Here is a 16,186-nt window from a genome sequence, read left to right as displayed (position 1 = left end):
CCCATGGGAGGATGATCCTGGAAAGGGGATTTGGAGAGAACAAACTGATAGGCAAGAGAACCGAGAGAGAACAGTATCATAAAAACTCAAAGACAGGGGCAGCTAGGTGGCACAGTGGATAGAGCACCGGTCCTGGATTCAGGAGTACCTGAGTTCAAATCTGGCCTCAGACATTTGACACTTACCAGCTATGTGACCCTGGGCAAGTCACTTAACCCTCATTGCCCTGAAAAAAAAAAAAAACTTCAGGGACAAAAGCAGTATCACTTGTTCACATGTCTGCCTTCTGGAACAAGTAGAACAAATTTAATTCCTCCATTTGAAAGAACTTCAAGCACTTAAAAATGGGTAAGTCCAACCCTATCTTCTTCAAGCTGTTGTGGTTGTTCAGTCTAATAATAATTAATGAATCCAATAAAAATAAAGACATACCTCAGAAATATTGCAGGTTCAGTTCCAGACTACCACAATAAAGTAAATATTGCAATAAAGTGAGTCACAAATTTTTTGCTTTTCTAGTGCATATAAAAGTTAAGTTTACACTATACTGCGGTCTATTAAACAGTGTCTAAAAAAATGCATATAGCTAAATTTAAAAATACTTTATTGCTAAAAAATGCTAAGCATCAGCTGAACGTTCAATGAATATTAATCTTTTTGCTGGAGGAGGGCCCTGCCTTGACGTCGATGGCTACTGACTGATCAGGGTAGTGGTTGCTGAAGGTCAGGGGGAATGTGGCAATGTCTCAAAATAACACAACAATGAAGTTTGCCTCATCAATTGACTCTTACTTTACCAGAAAGTTATTAATTGACCTAATTTCAGTATTGTACCTCAGGGAATTTGGAGGCCAGAGAAGAGGGACAGAGAAAGGGAATGGATGGACAGTGTAGCAGCTAGAACATAAAATTTATCAATTAAGTCCCCCATAGCATATGGGCACAGTCTGTGGAGTCCCAAAACAATTACAATAGTAACATCAAAGATCAGTGATCACAGATCACTATAACATAGAGAATAAAGAAAAAGTTTGAAATATTGTAAGAATTACCAAAATGTGACACAGAGACACGATTTGAGCCCATGCTATTGGAAAAATGGCGTCAAGAGACTTGCTTGATGCAGGATTACCACAAACTTTTAATATGTTAAAAATAAAAAATACAAAACCGGTGCAGTGCAGTAAAGCAAAGCACAATAAAACAAGGTATGCCTGTACAATAACACTGCACAGAACTTCTGATTACAGAAAATGAAATACCAATTTGAAGAATACATAAATTGCCTCTGGGGGAAAAAACCTAAGGCATATAATGATTAAATTTTACAATTCATTTCAGAAACAACAAATTCTGCAAGTGACTGGGAGAAAAACTTTCAAGAACAAATTAAGAGTGGGTTATTCCAGACCCACCAGAAAACACAGGAGGGAATGGGATAGCATGTTTAGGATACAGCCCAAGATGAGCTTATTTGAGTTTAAGTATAAATGAAAAGAAAGATGGATGTTCAATAATAAAGATGAAATTGAAACATTCTTAGAAAGCTGTATCAAAAGAGATTTTTTTGCTTCTTGAATATCCCAGACAATGCAGGAATGAATGAATGCAGCAAGCAACGAAAGCAATAGCAACAGAATGACAGTAGAAAGGCTGGTAAAAAAAAAAGACTTGTTTCTAGGGGCAGCTAGGTGGCACAGTGGATAGAGAACCGCTCCTGGAGTCAGGAGGACCTGAGTTCAAATCTGGCCTCAGACACTTGATACTTACTAGCTGTGTGACCCTGGGCAAGTCACTTAACCCCAATTGCCTCACCATTAAAAAAAAAAAGGCTTGTTTCTAAATGTACACAAGGAGACAGGGTGAAGGCAGGAGTGAAGTAGAGGTTTTGGTGGAGAAGCCAGCTTGAGGCATTATGGAAAGAATCTTGCAACACTTGGCTTAAGGTGAATTAACTCTTTTTGTGGGACTGCATTACATTTTGAGGATGAAGGGAAGCTGGAAGATAGATATGTGATAATACTTGGTTGAATCAAACAAAAGCTAGTAGAAATGAGGGGGAAGTGATTCCAGTTGTCTCTCAAGAAGAGAAGCAGCTGCAGGAGAGTGGGCAAGGAAGTAGAAAGAAGAACTGAAAACAGGGTAAGAAGAGGGAGGCTTTGTTTTGGAATGACAGGAGGTTCCATGATGAATGCTCCTATGTGTGGATGTTCTCTGAAGGAAGCTGGGGCCCTTGTCTTACACATCGTCTAGATGGATTTGGTGCTTGAAAAGCCCTGTCCTGCCTCAGCAGAGGGGTAGTGTTATCTCCTGGGGCAACTAGTGCTTGGAAGAGTAGGAGAGCATGGACCAAGGGAGGACACTGTGAGGAAAATGGGGAAATAAGATAATCAGGATGAGGGTATGGGTCAGTGGTAGGTTGCATATTATGGGACATGTTAGGAGGAAAAGAGAGTCCTGACATGAGGCAGTGTCTTCATTCCTGCAGGAAATGGCATTTTTTCTGGGAGATGGCAATAGAAAAGAAAAATCTACAGGGAAAGGCTCCTCTTCCTGAGTCCAAATCTGGCCTCATACTATGTGACCCTGGGCAAGTCACTTAAACCTGTTTACCTCAGTTTCCTCATCTGTAAAGTGAGCTGGAGAAGGAAATGGTAAACCTCTGCAGTATTTTTGCTAAGAAAACCCCAAATGGAGTCACAAAGAGTCAGACATGACTAAAAATAACTGAACAACAACAACAACAACAATGAGACAAATTCCATGAGTCACTGCAAAGAAACTGTTTGGAGGGCCCAGAATGGATATCATGGAAGTTTTGATTCCTTGAGGAATGAAGAGAATAGAGACACAAGCATAAGAGTTAGAAATGAGAGCATGAGGGTCTGGAGTAAGCAGAGTAGATAACAAAAAGAAATCTCTGTAAAGGGATATAGAAAATGAAATTAAAAAAAAAAAACAACTAATGAGCAGGACAAATTGAAGGGGAGAAAAGGGCATCTACTTGACTCACTGAAAGGAAGAAAAGAATTAAATAACCAGATTAAAGCAAGCAAGAAAAAAGAACTAGGGGCAGCTAGGTGGCATAGTAGATAGAGCACTGGCCCTGGAATCAGGAGTACCTGAGTTCAAATCCGGCCTCAGACACTTGACACTTACTAGCTGTGTGACCCTGGGCAAGTCGTTTAACCCCAATTGCCTCACTAAAAAAAGAAAAAAGAAAAAGAAAAAAGAACTAATAAGCAAAACTCTAACAGAAACAGGGTAACAAACAGAAGTGGGTACATCAGGAGTGAGGGGAGAAAAAAAGCAAGTGGGAATAGAGCCACCTTAAAAAAGATTAAGGTTAAGTAAATGAAGAAACATACTACTGTGTTTACAGTGGAAGAAGGAAAGAAATCATGACAAACAATATTAGACAAACAGAGGAAAATAAAACCTAATTCTCATAGCTTTGCCTATGAATTTATTAAATAATACAATAAAACAAAAAAGTAACAGATTGGATAAGAAAGTAAAACCCTATAATTCATTACTTAAGAAAAACTCAAGTGGACAGTGTAGGTAGTATTGAACAGGTTCAATTTGTATTGAGTAGTAGATATGGATAGAATGAACTTCAAAGAGAGGTTACTGAGTGATAGTGGTAGAGGAAAAGCCTGAAAGTGGCAATGGGAAGCAAGGAGTATTCCAACTTCACACCTAGACAAATGGGTAAGAGAGGAAATGAGTGAAAGTGCAAACAGTACTAGAAAAAAAAAATTTTTTAAATATATTCACAAATTAAAACTGCGGGGATGAAATAAAATTTACAATGCATCAAATGAATCCCAAACAGTAAGAACTGCAATCATGCTTGCTGACAAAGCACAAACATTCAAAAGTTTCTTTTCTCATCTGGTACCAGATTGTTTTGATGATTACAGTTCCTTAGTATAATTTGAGATCTCATACTGCTAGCCCACTTTCCTATACTTTTCCCCCTATTGATTCCCTGGATATTCTTGACCTTTTATTCCTCCGGATGAGCTGTTATTATTTTTCCTAGTTCTATAAAATAATTCTTTGGTAGTTTGATTGGCATGGCATGGTTTGATAAATTAAGTGGTTATTGATATTCATTTTTATTATATTGGCTCACCTACTGATGAGCTATTAATATTTCTCCAATTGTTTAGGTCTGTGTTTATTTGTCTGAAAAATGTTTTGTAATTGTGTTCATATGGTTCCTAGGTAGATCCTGGCAGGTAGGCTTCCAAGAATTTTATATTGTCTGCAGATAAATGGAATTTATCTCTTTTTGCTGAAGTCTGTTGACAAAATGTGAATTTATTTTATATCCTGCAACTCTGCTGAAGTTGTTAAGTATTTTGTCTGTTTTTAGGTGATTCTCTTGGTAAGTGTAACATCATATCATCTACAAAGAGTGATAGATTTTGTTACCTATTATCATTCCTTCCATTCTGGGGGGGTCTTATTGCTAGAGTTAGTATTTCTAGTTTAATAGTGAATAATAATAACAATTATAGACATCTTTGCTTCATTCACCCCTGAACCTACTGGAGAGGCTTCTAGTTTATCCCCATTACAAATAATGCTTGTATTTGGTATAAGACAGATACTACTTAATTATTTTAAGAAAGGCACCAGGACAGCTAGGTGGCGCAGTGGATAGAGCAACAGCCCTGGATTCAGGAGGACCTGAGTTCAAATCTGGCACCAAAGACCCTTGACACTTACTAGCTGTGTGACCCTGGGCAAGTCACTTAACCCCAGTTGCCTCACCAAAAAAAAAAAAAAAAAAAAAGAAAAGAAAGGCACCATTTACCCCCATGTTTTCTAGTAGTTTGTTTGTTTGTTTTAAATGGGAATGGGTGTTGTACAAGGTGAGCCAAAAGTCACAAAGCAGTTTCAATACTTAATAACTCTTTTGTTTTTAATTTATAATACCATAGCATATATAGTATATATAGGAAATAAATAGAAATATATAGGAAATAAACATAATTTTCAAAAAGCTTTTTAATCATACCAGACCCCTTCATGACTTTCGGCCCACCCTGTACTTTGTCAAAAGCTTTTTGGGCAATTATTGATATAATTATATGATTTTGTTTTTTGTTTTTAATATGGTCAATTATGCTTATAATTTTCCTAATATTGAACCTATCCTGCATTCCTGATGTAAATCCAATCTGGCCAGTGTATGGTCTTTGTGATTTATTGCTATAATATCCTTGCTAGTGTTTGATTTAACATTTTTGCATCAATTTTCATTAATGTCTATTTTTTATGTTTATTTTTTAATTAATGTCTATTTTTGTTCATTCCAGTTTAGGTAATGAAACCATATATGTGTCACAGAAGGAAAATGGTAGGACTGACCCATTTTCCCAAATAGTTTATATAAAATGGGAATTGTTCTCGAAATGTTTGATAGAATTCACTTGTAAATCCATCTTATCCTGGGTGTTTTTTTCCTTAGGGAGCTCATTTATGTTTTCTTAAATTTCTTTTTCTAGGATAGGATTATTTAAGTATTCTATTTCCTCTTCTGTTAATTTGTGCAGTTTAAATTTTTGTAAAAATTCATCCATTTTATTTAGAATGCCAGTTTGGACATATAATTAGTCAAAACAGTTCCTAATAAATAATTCTATCTTCATTTGTTATGCATTCACTCTTTTTATTTTTGATAGTAGTAATTTGATTTTCTTTCTATTAATTGTTCCTCCACCCCCCAATAAAACAAGATCCTAGCTTTATTAGTTTAGTGGTTTTTTTAAATTCCAATTTTATTAAGTTGTTAAACACAACTTTTTGTGACCCTATTTGGTTTTGGGGGGTTTTTTTTGGTAAAGATACTGGAATGGTTTGCCATTTCCTTCTCCAGCTCATTTTACAAATGAGGAAAATGAGGCAAACAGGGTTAAGTGACTTGCTCAAGGTCAAACAACTACTGAAAAAAAAAATGTTAAGGAAGGTGGCCAAGCAGTACCAGATTTTAATAAATTACAAGGAAGCAATCATCAAAACAATCTGGTATTGACTAAGAAAAAAAAGTGGTGGTTCAGTGAAACAGATTCGGTATACAACATACAGTAGGAAATGACTGGTAATCTTATTGTTGTTCAGTCCTGTCCTATTCGTGACCCCATGGGTTTTCTTGGCAAAGATACTTAGAGTGGTTTGCCATTTCCTTCTCCAGTAAATTAAGCCAAACAGAGGTTAAGTGACTTGCCCATGTCTGACACTCTATTTGAATTCAGGTCTTCCTGACTACAGGCCCAGTGTTCTATCCACTGAACCACCTGTACCGGTTTCCACTATAGTGATCTAGTGTTTGATAAACCCAAAGATCCAAGCTTTTGGAACTATAACTATGACAAAAATTGCTCAGAAACTTAGAAAGCAGTTTGGCAGAAAATAGGCATAGATGAACATCTCACACCATATACCAAGGTAAGGCCAAAATAGGTAGACATAAAAGATGGTATCATAGGCAAATTAGGAGAGGGTGGAAAATTTTACCTGTTAGATCTATGGATAAAGGAAGAGTTCATGAACAAACAAGAGACAAAGAAGATCACAGGAAGTAAAGTGGATAATTTTGATCACATGCTATTAAAAAGGTTTTGCCAAAATTAGAAGGAAAGCAAGAAACTGGGGGAAACTTTTTTACAGTAAATTTCTCTGATAAAACCTTCATTTCTCAAATATACAGGGAACTGAGCCAAATTTATAATAAGAGCCATTTATTCACTAATTGATTAATGGTCAAAGGAAATGAACCAGTAGTTTTCAGAAGAAATCAAATCTATTAATAGCCACATGAAAAAAATGCTCCAAATCATTATGGAGCACTAGAGAAATGCAAATTAAAACAATTCTGAAATATGACCTCGCATCTATCAGACTGACTAACTGACAGCAAAGGAGGTGATGTGGAAAAATAGGGATACTGATGTTGGTGTGAACTGGTATAACCATTCTGGAAAGCAATCTGGAACTATGTCCAAAGGGCTATAAATCTGTACATATCCTTTGACCCAGCAATACCACTACCAGGTCTGTATACCAAAGATATTAAAGAAATGAGAAAAGGATTTATATGTACAGTTTATGGCAATTCTTTTTCTTTTTGTGGTGGGAAAGAATTGGGAACTGAGGGAATGATATCAATTAGGGAATGGTTGAATAAATTGAGGTATATGCTTGTGATTGTGATTGTAATTATGATGAGGGAGATGGTTTCAGAAAAACGTGGGGAGACTTATACGAACTGATGAAAAGTGAAGTGAGCAGAACCAGGTAAACACTACACAACAGCAATATTTTAACAATTATCTGCTGTGAAGGATTTGGCTACTCTGATCGATACAATGATTGAAGACAGTTCCAAAGGACTCATGTTGAAAAATACTGATGAACTCTCTGAGTGCAGAGTGAAGCATAGTTTTCTTATTTTCTTTATTTTTCTTTCTTTCTTTTTTTTTTTTTGCAACATGGTTAATATATTTTGCATGATTTCACTGTGTAGAAATGAGATTTTCGAAATTAGGGGGGAGAGGCTAGAGGGAGGGGGAGAATTTGGAACCTCAGATTTTTTAAATGAATGTTAAAGTATAACACATAAAAAGGGGTAGTGGATCAGATAACAGCCACGTAGGGGTTCTATTGGGCGCAGAGGTCAAGTTCATGCCTTTCATTTCACAGATGAGGAAGCTGAGGCTGAGAAAAGCTGAGTGACCTGCCAAGCTGGGATCACCCGGTTAGGGTCCAAGGCAGGCTCCGAACGCGGCTCAGCGGGCCGCCCAATAGGCCACGCAGCCTCGGCGGTGGGCTCCTTCCATTCTCTAGGGCCGGTGGGGGCCTCCTCGTCCTCAGGCCTACCATGCGAGAGGGGTCGGGTGGAGGTCCCGGCCTAAACGTAAACAGAACTCCCCCACCCTCCCTCGGTCCGCGCCCTCCCGCCCCTGCACCCCAGACCCTGCTCCCGACACCCACCTCCTCCGCTGGTTCGGCCCCGAGGCGGGATCGTCCAGCTGGGCCTCGGTCTCGCCAGCGCTCAACGTCCGGGACACGGCCGCCCGGTGGCTGCGCCTCCGAGGCTGGGGCGGCTCGGGCTTCGGGATCGAGCTCTCCACCACTGCCGCCGCCGGCTCCAGCTCCATTGCCGTGGGAGAAGGAGGGGAGGCAAAGACTTAGATCTCGGGGCGGGTGCCCCCCAGAGTTGGGGAGACCGGAAGGAACTAGGAGCCGGCCCGAGGCCTCCGCGGAGGGAAAAGGGTTTCTGTCAGGAAGAAGCCACCATAGTCAACATTAGGGCGTTTGAAAAATGGCGGCAGGAAAGCCGCCAGCAAATCAGTGAAGCCCTTTAAGGCGTTGCTAGGAGACTCAGGATTCCCGCCTCCCATTGAGTTGAGTCCAATAGGGGGCGGTGCTGTTGCTGCGCAAGGAACCCTTTAAGTTGGGGGGAGGGGGAAGGGAAGGAGAGCGAGGGGTAGGCAAGAGAGGGGAAGAGAAACGGAGGGAGAGGAAGGAGGAGGGAGGGTTGGGTTCAATTAATTCGTTCATATAAAAAAAAAAAATTTTAATGGCTAACCGTGGGCACATCATCCATCCTCGTGGAAATTACTCCTGAATTCATCACCAGCTCCTCCAAGAATTTCAGAGTGGGAAGATATTTCCGTGGCCTTTAGTCCAATCCTAAACAAGAATTCCCTGCACAGAAAAAATGGTTATCGATCTAGCCTTTGATAAACTCCAGTGAAGGGGTACTTACAGTTTCCGAGGCAACTATTTCCACTTTGAGGTTACTAATTGTTACAAAGTTCTTTTTTACATCAAGACGTTTAGTATAGTGAAAAGGTTTCGGGCTTTTGAGTCAGTGTGCCTGAGTTCAAATGTGAAATCCAATGCTTAATACCTGCATGACTTGGAAGAAAACAGCAACCGTCCTGAGTCTCAGTTGACAGGAGATGAAACTGAGACGAGGATGAGTGTCGGAGCTTGAAGTCACTAAACCCAGGGGTTCTCTCTTAGATCCGATCAAATATAAAAATCGTCTGACTTTTAAAACCCTTCACAACCTAGTCGTTTCCTACTTTTGTGGTCTTATTTTTAAAAAAATTAATATGTTTTTACACATTGTGCAAATTTCTGTTGCCTCTCGTCCCAGAGAACCATTTTAAAGTTTTTTAAATCTGTCCCTTCTACTATCCATCCCCCACCGCCCCAGTTTAAGAAAAAATTTAATCCTGAAATATAATTCTCTCAATACCTCAATATCCTGCAAAACAAATTCCCACATTGGACATTTTTTTTCAATCAAAAAAATTATTTAAAGTTTTGAGTTCCAAATTCTATCCCTCCCGTCTCCCCTCCCTGAGACAGTAAGCAGATATATATAGGTTTTACATATGCAATTATGTAAACATTTCCATGTTAATTTTGTACAAGAAGACTTGAATAAAAAAATGAAAGAAAGCATAAAATAGCATGCTTCAACCTGTATTCAAATAATATCAGTTCTTTCTCTGGAGGCCGATGGTATGCTTCATTATAAGTACTTTGGAATTGTCTTGGATCATTGTATTGGTGAGAATAGCTAAGTCATTCAGTTTTTCATTGAACAGTATTGTTACTGTGTACAACGTTCTCCTGGTTCTGTTCACTTCACTATGCATCAGTTCATGTAATGGACAATTCTTGATTTCTTACACTATATTTTATTACATTCATATGCCACAATTTGTTTAGCCATTACCCAGTAGGACAACCCCCTTAGTTTCTAGTTCTGTATCATCACAAAAAGAGCTACTATAAATATTTTTGTACATATGTGTCTTTTCCTCTTTTGGGGGAAATCTCTTTGGACTAGTTTTGGTAACCGTATGCCAAAAGGTATGCAAAGTATAGTAGCTTTTGGGACATAATTTCAAACTGCTTTCCAGAATGGCTGGAACGACTCATGGTTCCACCAACAATACACTAATGCACTTGTTTTCCCACAGTCCCTAACCCCAGTGTTTGCCATTTTCACCTTTTATCATCTTTGCTAGTCTAATGAGGTGCAACCTCAAAGTTGCTCTAATTACATTTCTCTAATTATTAGTGATTTAAAGTATTTTTTTTTCTTATGGTCCTTGATAGACTGGATTTCTTCCTTTGAAAACTGCCTATTCATATCCTTTCACCATTTATCAGCTGGGGAAGGGCTCTTATTCACAAATCTGAATCAGTTCCTTATAAGTCTTGGACATGAAACTTGTATTAAAAAAAAAAACCCAAAAACCTCAATACAAAGATTTTTGCCCAATTACTTGTTTCCCTTCTAAGTTTAACTACATTAGATATATTTGTGTACAAACTTTTAAAATTTATATAATGGGGCAGTTAGGTGGTTCAGTGGATAGAGCACTGACCCTGGAGTCAGGAGTACCTGAGTTCAAATCCAGCCTCAGACACTTAACACTTACTAGCTCTGTGACCCTGGGTAAGTCACTTAACCCCAATTGCCTCACTAAAAAACAAACAAAAAAAACCCCCAAAATTTATGTAATCAAAAATTGCTCATTTTATCTTTATGATCTCTTCCCCTATTCATAGACCCTAAAGATTTCTTCCTTGTTCCTATAATTTATGATGTAATCTTTTAAAAAATATAGGTCATCCATCCATTTTGGCTTTTTTATAGGTTTTTTAATTATTTTTTTTTTGGTGAGGCAATTGGGGCTAAGTGACTTGCCCAGGGTCACACAGCTAGTAAGTGTTAAGTGTCTGAGGCTGGATTATGAACTCAGGTACTCCTGACTCCAGGGCCAGTGCTCTATCCACTGTGCCATCTAGCTGCCCCTTTTTATAGGTTTTTTAAGCTCATGTGTTGTTGTTTTTTTATTTCATTTTTATTTTCAGTTCCAAATTCTTTCCTTCCCTTCAGCCTCTTCCCCACCTATTGAGAGGGCAAGAAATACAATACTTTTGCACATATGAAGACATGCGAAGTATATTTCTGCATTAGCCATGTCCCCCACCTCCTATCCCCCCCCCAAAAAAAGCAAAGAAAATAAAGAAAGGGGGGAAAAGGCATGCTTCAATCTGTACTCTCTAAGTCTTTAAGTTCTCTATCTGGAGTGGATAGCATTTTTCATTATGAGTCCTTTGGACCTTGTTCAGCCATTCCCTAATGGATAGGCATCTCCTCTATTTCCAATATTTTGCCACCATGAAAAGGGCTGCTATAAATATTTTTGCACATGTAGGTCCTTTCTCCTTTTTTTTTTTTTTTTGCATACACACCTAATGGTGGTATTGCTGGATCAAAGGCTATGCATAGTTTGGTTACCCTTTGGGCATAGTTCAAAATTGCTCTCCAGAATGGTAGGAACAGTTCACAACTCTACCAACAGTGCATTAGTATCCCAATTTTCCCACAGACTCTCTAACACTTATCATTTTACTTTTTTATCATATTAGCCAATCTGATAGGTATGATATGGTAACTCAGTGTTTTAATTTGCAATTCTCTAATCAAAAGTAATTTGTAGAACTTTTTCATATGCCTATAGACAGCTTTGATTTCATCTGAAAACTGCTTATTCATATCCTTTGATCTTTTCCTTTTACATTGCTAAGTTAATTTTGTCCTTAACAGAGCCTTATAAGATGAAGTAGCTGCAAATTGTGAAACAGTGGACATCCTGAATGAGTTCCTCCTTATTTTGACATTTCTTTTGTGTAGCAATGGGAATAACTGAATAAATAAATTGAACTAAAGAACTAAAGCTCTAATTCTTCCTTTTAGAAAGGCAATATATTGTATGTGCATCCATCATTCTTCTTTGTTCTGTAAATTTCTGGTTCTAGTGGAACAAGAATACTAAAAATTACTTCCCTAACCCAATGATTCTCAAACCTTTTTTCTGGCACAGTATTATTCTTTACTGTGAGAAACTGCAACAAACTATGAGAGAGTTCTGAATGCATATGCAATTCAATTCCTGACATGCCTGAAGAAAACTGAGGGCACACCCTTTGAGAATCAATGTCTAAGAAATTTTCTGGAGAAGGAATATTTGATAAATTTTACATTTATTAGGAGATCTCAAGTCCCTTGAGACTAAAGTAAAAAGAGCCTACTGGAATGAGTTGTTTGATTGTATTATAAAGAAGTTTTAAAGCTAAAAATGAGTCTGTGGTCATCAACAACAAAGACTAAAAAACTAGAATCATAATTGAAAGGTACAAGGAAGAAATTAACTGTTCCCACAAATTGTATAGAGATCTTTTTTTTTTAAATAAACCTCTGGAAAAAAAGGTAGGCCCACCAATCAGTATTTGTTCATATTTGCCTTCAATATACAGTTAACCCTTGAGAAGAGAGAAAGAGAAAATATGTAATTATTATTGGAAAATTGGTTTGGGATTTTAGAGTTCCATATTATTTTAATTACTGATAGATTACCATAATTACTGATTATTATTGAGAACACAACTGGACATGTGTATTGTATTTTATAGACAATTATTTTTCTTGTGCTATAGCACAAATTGTGTTCTGAAAAATATGATCAAATACTTTTTTCATTGTATTTGGACTATCTACTAGTCATAATTTTGAGAAATTGATCAAAATAATGAAACATCATTTTTACCCCTTTGTGTGTAATAAGTTTTCAATTGCTGTAAAACATTTCTGTTATGTTAGAGGCATGTTGAATGGTGCAAGAGGTGAATTGGGAGCTTAGGAAGATAAAAGAAAAGAAAGGCTGGGAAGCTTTTAGAAAGATTTCATGTGAGCTTCTAGATAATATTCATCATTTTCATTACAGCTGTAAATTTCTGGTATTAATGTTAGCTATAAAGATAATTTTGCTCTGCTTTAATTTTAAGCAGTGAAACTTATTGTGTGAGTTGAAATCTCCTGGGACTGGGGCAGCTAGGTGGCACAGTAGATAGAGCACCGGCCCTGGAGTCAGGAGGACCTGAGTTCAAATCTGGCCTCCGACACTTGACACTTACTAGCTGTGTGACCCTAGGCAAGTCGCTTAACCCCAATTGCCTCACCAAAAAAAAAAAATCTCCTGGGACTGTAAATTTGATATATTAATCTATCAGCTCACTTGGATCTAGTTGAAAGTATTATTGGTGATCATCTAAAAGAAATTATAAATAGACCGAAGCTGGAGTGCTGAACAACATGCCAGAGTGTTAAAACAGTTATAAGTGGATTTAGATTTTGGGGAAAGTTGGAATGCAGATCTTACAGAGGCTCATTTCTCCATTGTTTTGCTTCTGGCCTTTGAATGGGAAAGACTCGATAATATAATGCTATGATGCACCAATTGGTTGTTACAAAATTATCCTTTGACTTTAACCCAGAATCAAACAGAGGCAAGAAAGTCTTGGACCTCTATGCCTGAGAGGTCAGCCTGCAACTTTCAGAACCAGATCTAACAGAAATTTGACACTTATAGTAATGTGCTACATCCTCCCTTAAAGTAAATTTCTCTGGCCAGTTAATACCTTTTGATACGATATGGTCAATGTCACTGTGCATCTCTAAACCCAAAGTTGTGAGGATATGGGATGAAAATTTTTTTCTTGTATGAATCAATTATTTTCCTAATTGTATAGACCAGAGTTTGTTATCCCTTTTGTTCAAGGGTATTATTTGTGGGCTGCAGAATCCATTAAAGGGAAACAGAAGGAGAAACAATCCATAATTAGCTCAGAGAATACCAAAACCCTGTACTGATTCCAGGCTCTCCTTTGCCCTATCCTCTCCTAAGAAGCTGGTAGTGACCCTAGCCTATTTCATGGATGCCCAAAACTGTAGTGTTTCATATCTAATGACAAGCTTTTTGGAGGATGGTGACTCAGGGGAATTAAAGTGTTGTCAGAAATTCAAGTTTTCTATGAGCTCATGATCATATATAATAGAGAAAACTTCATAGAAATCCAGTCTAAAAGCATCCTTCTGTTAATGGCTAAACAACTTAGAGCCAGAACTTTCTCTAAAGGCTTGTGCACATTTAAATTGTAATCTCTTGTATCTCTGTAACTTTAACTGTTTCTTACTCTTTTTTTTTTTTTGCTTTCACTCCTAACCTAGTGAAAAGGTCTCTCTCTGTCTTTCTGGTTTACATTTTATTGTGTTCAAGAGTGGAGGGTATGGAGACAAAGAGGGAGGGAGATATATTTCATGACACCCTTCCCCCACTTTGACATGAGTGAATCCATTTTACTAGTGTCCATTTTAATGTAAATTAAGCAAATCACATTCACTTCTCTATGTTTCAGTTAGCTGCAACTACTTGCTTTGCCAGGCTTAGCAGAGATAATTAAATCACCCCAGACATCTTTAGAAAAACATAACTTGTTTTGTCTCCCTTACTAAGTTAACTTTAGAGAAAATAAGTTGATTTGTCTTGGTCTTAAGGACAGTTGCAGAAAGCATCTAAATAAGTTATTTTCCTTCAAGTATAAAAAAGTGCTATTTGTTCTAATTAGGTAGAATCTTTCATTAGAATCCTTCCTATAATTTTATGCCTGTTAATATACTTCTTATCTAAATTGTATTGTTTAGCTGAGTACTTTTACCTAAATGGTAATAATAGAAGAGTTCTACTATATATAATGTCCTCTATTTTTTTTTTTAGTGAGGCAATTGGGGTTAAGTGACTTGCCCAGGGTCACACAGCTAGTAAGTGTTAAGTATCTGAGGTCGCACTTGAACTCAGGTACTCCTGACTCCAGGGCCAGTGCTCTATCCACTGCGCCATCTAGCTGCCCCTAATGTCCTCTATTTTTGAAGCCCTTTCCCAACTTAGCCTGTTACTACTTATACCTTGCTGAATTTCAACCCTACAGTAGTAGAAGCAACATCTACTGAAGTCCCTGCCACATAGGGTAAGGGAGTTTTGTGGTTTTTTCTCCTAAAAGGTAATGAAACCATTATTGAGACTTAATTAGTTCAGGAAACTAAGACTCAAACTGTTGACATAGCCTAGCATTAATTCAAAAGCCTAGCAAATAAGGAGTCAATATCAATTCAGGCTTGACACATGTTGCTGAGTAGAACCCACCATCATGGCAAATGCAGAACTAAGGGAGCTGTACCCAATGGAAACAGTGATTTTTTTGCTGAATATCCTTTTCCATGATGTTCTTGACAAGTTTTCTTTGTGAACTTTGAGATGGCTTCCTATCATCTCATTTCATGCTAGCCATGACCCTGAATTGGCCCTGGACCAGAACATTTGGCTGGGTTGGCCAAATCAGATTGGAATGACTAACCAACTGATGTTATTACTAAAGTTGGGGAAGGGCAATGTAAAGGAAGGGAAGATTTAGGTGATCAAATGGCTAGCTATGACAGCCTTTTATCCTGTGGTCACTGTGCTTTTAGTTGCATATAGTTCTCTCAATGGTACACAGAGGAAGACTCCACTGACTAAATGGGACTGGCCCAGTAGATACTAAAACAAGTTAACATGGAGGATAAAGATAGTGCCAGAATGAACTTTTGCTGTATATTGCTAATGGATATTACAAAAGATGGATCACTAGCATGAGGTAAATGAAAATAAATTGTCCATAAACATTGAACAACCAGAACTAAAGCTCTTGTTTTTTTAGGGCAATGCCTTGAAGGAAGGACAGTAAATGCATTTAGTAGCACATATGAAAGGAACAATACTGATAGGCATAGGAACTAAGTAGCTACAGATGAAAGTATAGAAGAAAATGTAAGACATTAAAAAAAAAAACTGACCTGCAAAACAGGTCAAAGAGAGATCATTTGAGAAATTATCCTTCAATTTAAGAAGTTCTCCCTGAAAAACATATTTGTTTGTTTTTTAAGCCTGGAAGCTATAGTTTAAGAAATTACAATGGAAAACTGTCCATTTCTACTAGAACCAGAGGATAAAGAAAGAAAGAACCTACCCATTACCTCCTGAAATGAATCCCAAAAGGAAAAGTCCCAGAAAGAAGCAGTTCAAGTACCAAGAAAACGTAGTCAGGAGTATATAAGACTTGGCAATATCTATGAAAAACAAGAAGATATCTTGTAATATGGTGTTCCAAAAGGCAAAAAAGATAGGTTTAGGGACAGCTAGGTGGCGCTGTGGATACAGCACCGGCCCTGGAATCAGGAGTACCTGAGTTCAAATCCAGCCTC

The 16,186-nt window shown here is 37.7% G+C and overlaps 1 protein-coding gene across 1 annotated transcript in view; it reads right to left on the bottom strand.

The window, feature by feature from the left end:
- Positions 1 to 8,316, bottom strand: part of NET1 (neuroepithelial cell transforming 1) — a 78,561-nt gene extending 70,245 nt beyond the window's left edge. Inside the window, exon 1 of the mRNA XM_043968399.1 lies at positions 8,008 to 8,316. Coding sequence (XP_043824334.1) covers positions 8,008 to 8,174 — 167 coding nt within the window. The 5' untranslated portion in view covers positions 8,175 to 8,316. The remainder of the gene's footprint in view (positions 1 to 8,007) is intronic.
- Positions 8,317 to 16,186: the final 7,870 nt, after the last annotated feature.

This window comes from Dromiciops gliroides, chromosome 5 (assembly GCF_019393635.1).
Source record: "Dromiciops gliroides isolate mDroGli1 chromosome 5, mDroGli1.pri, whole genome shotgun sequence".
Taxonomy (NCBI): Eukaryota; Metazoa; Chordata; class Mammalia; order Microbiotheria; family Microbiotheriidae; genus Dromiciops; species Dromiciops gliroides.
This window is presented reverse-complemented; position numbering and strand designations above follow the sequence as displayed.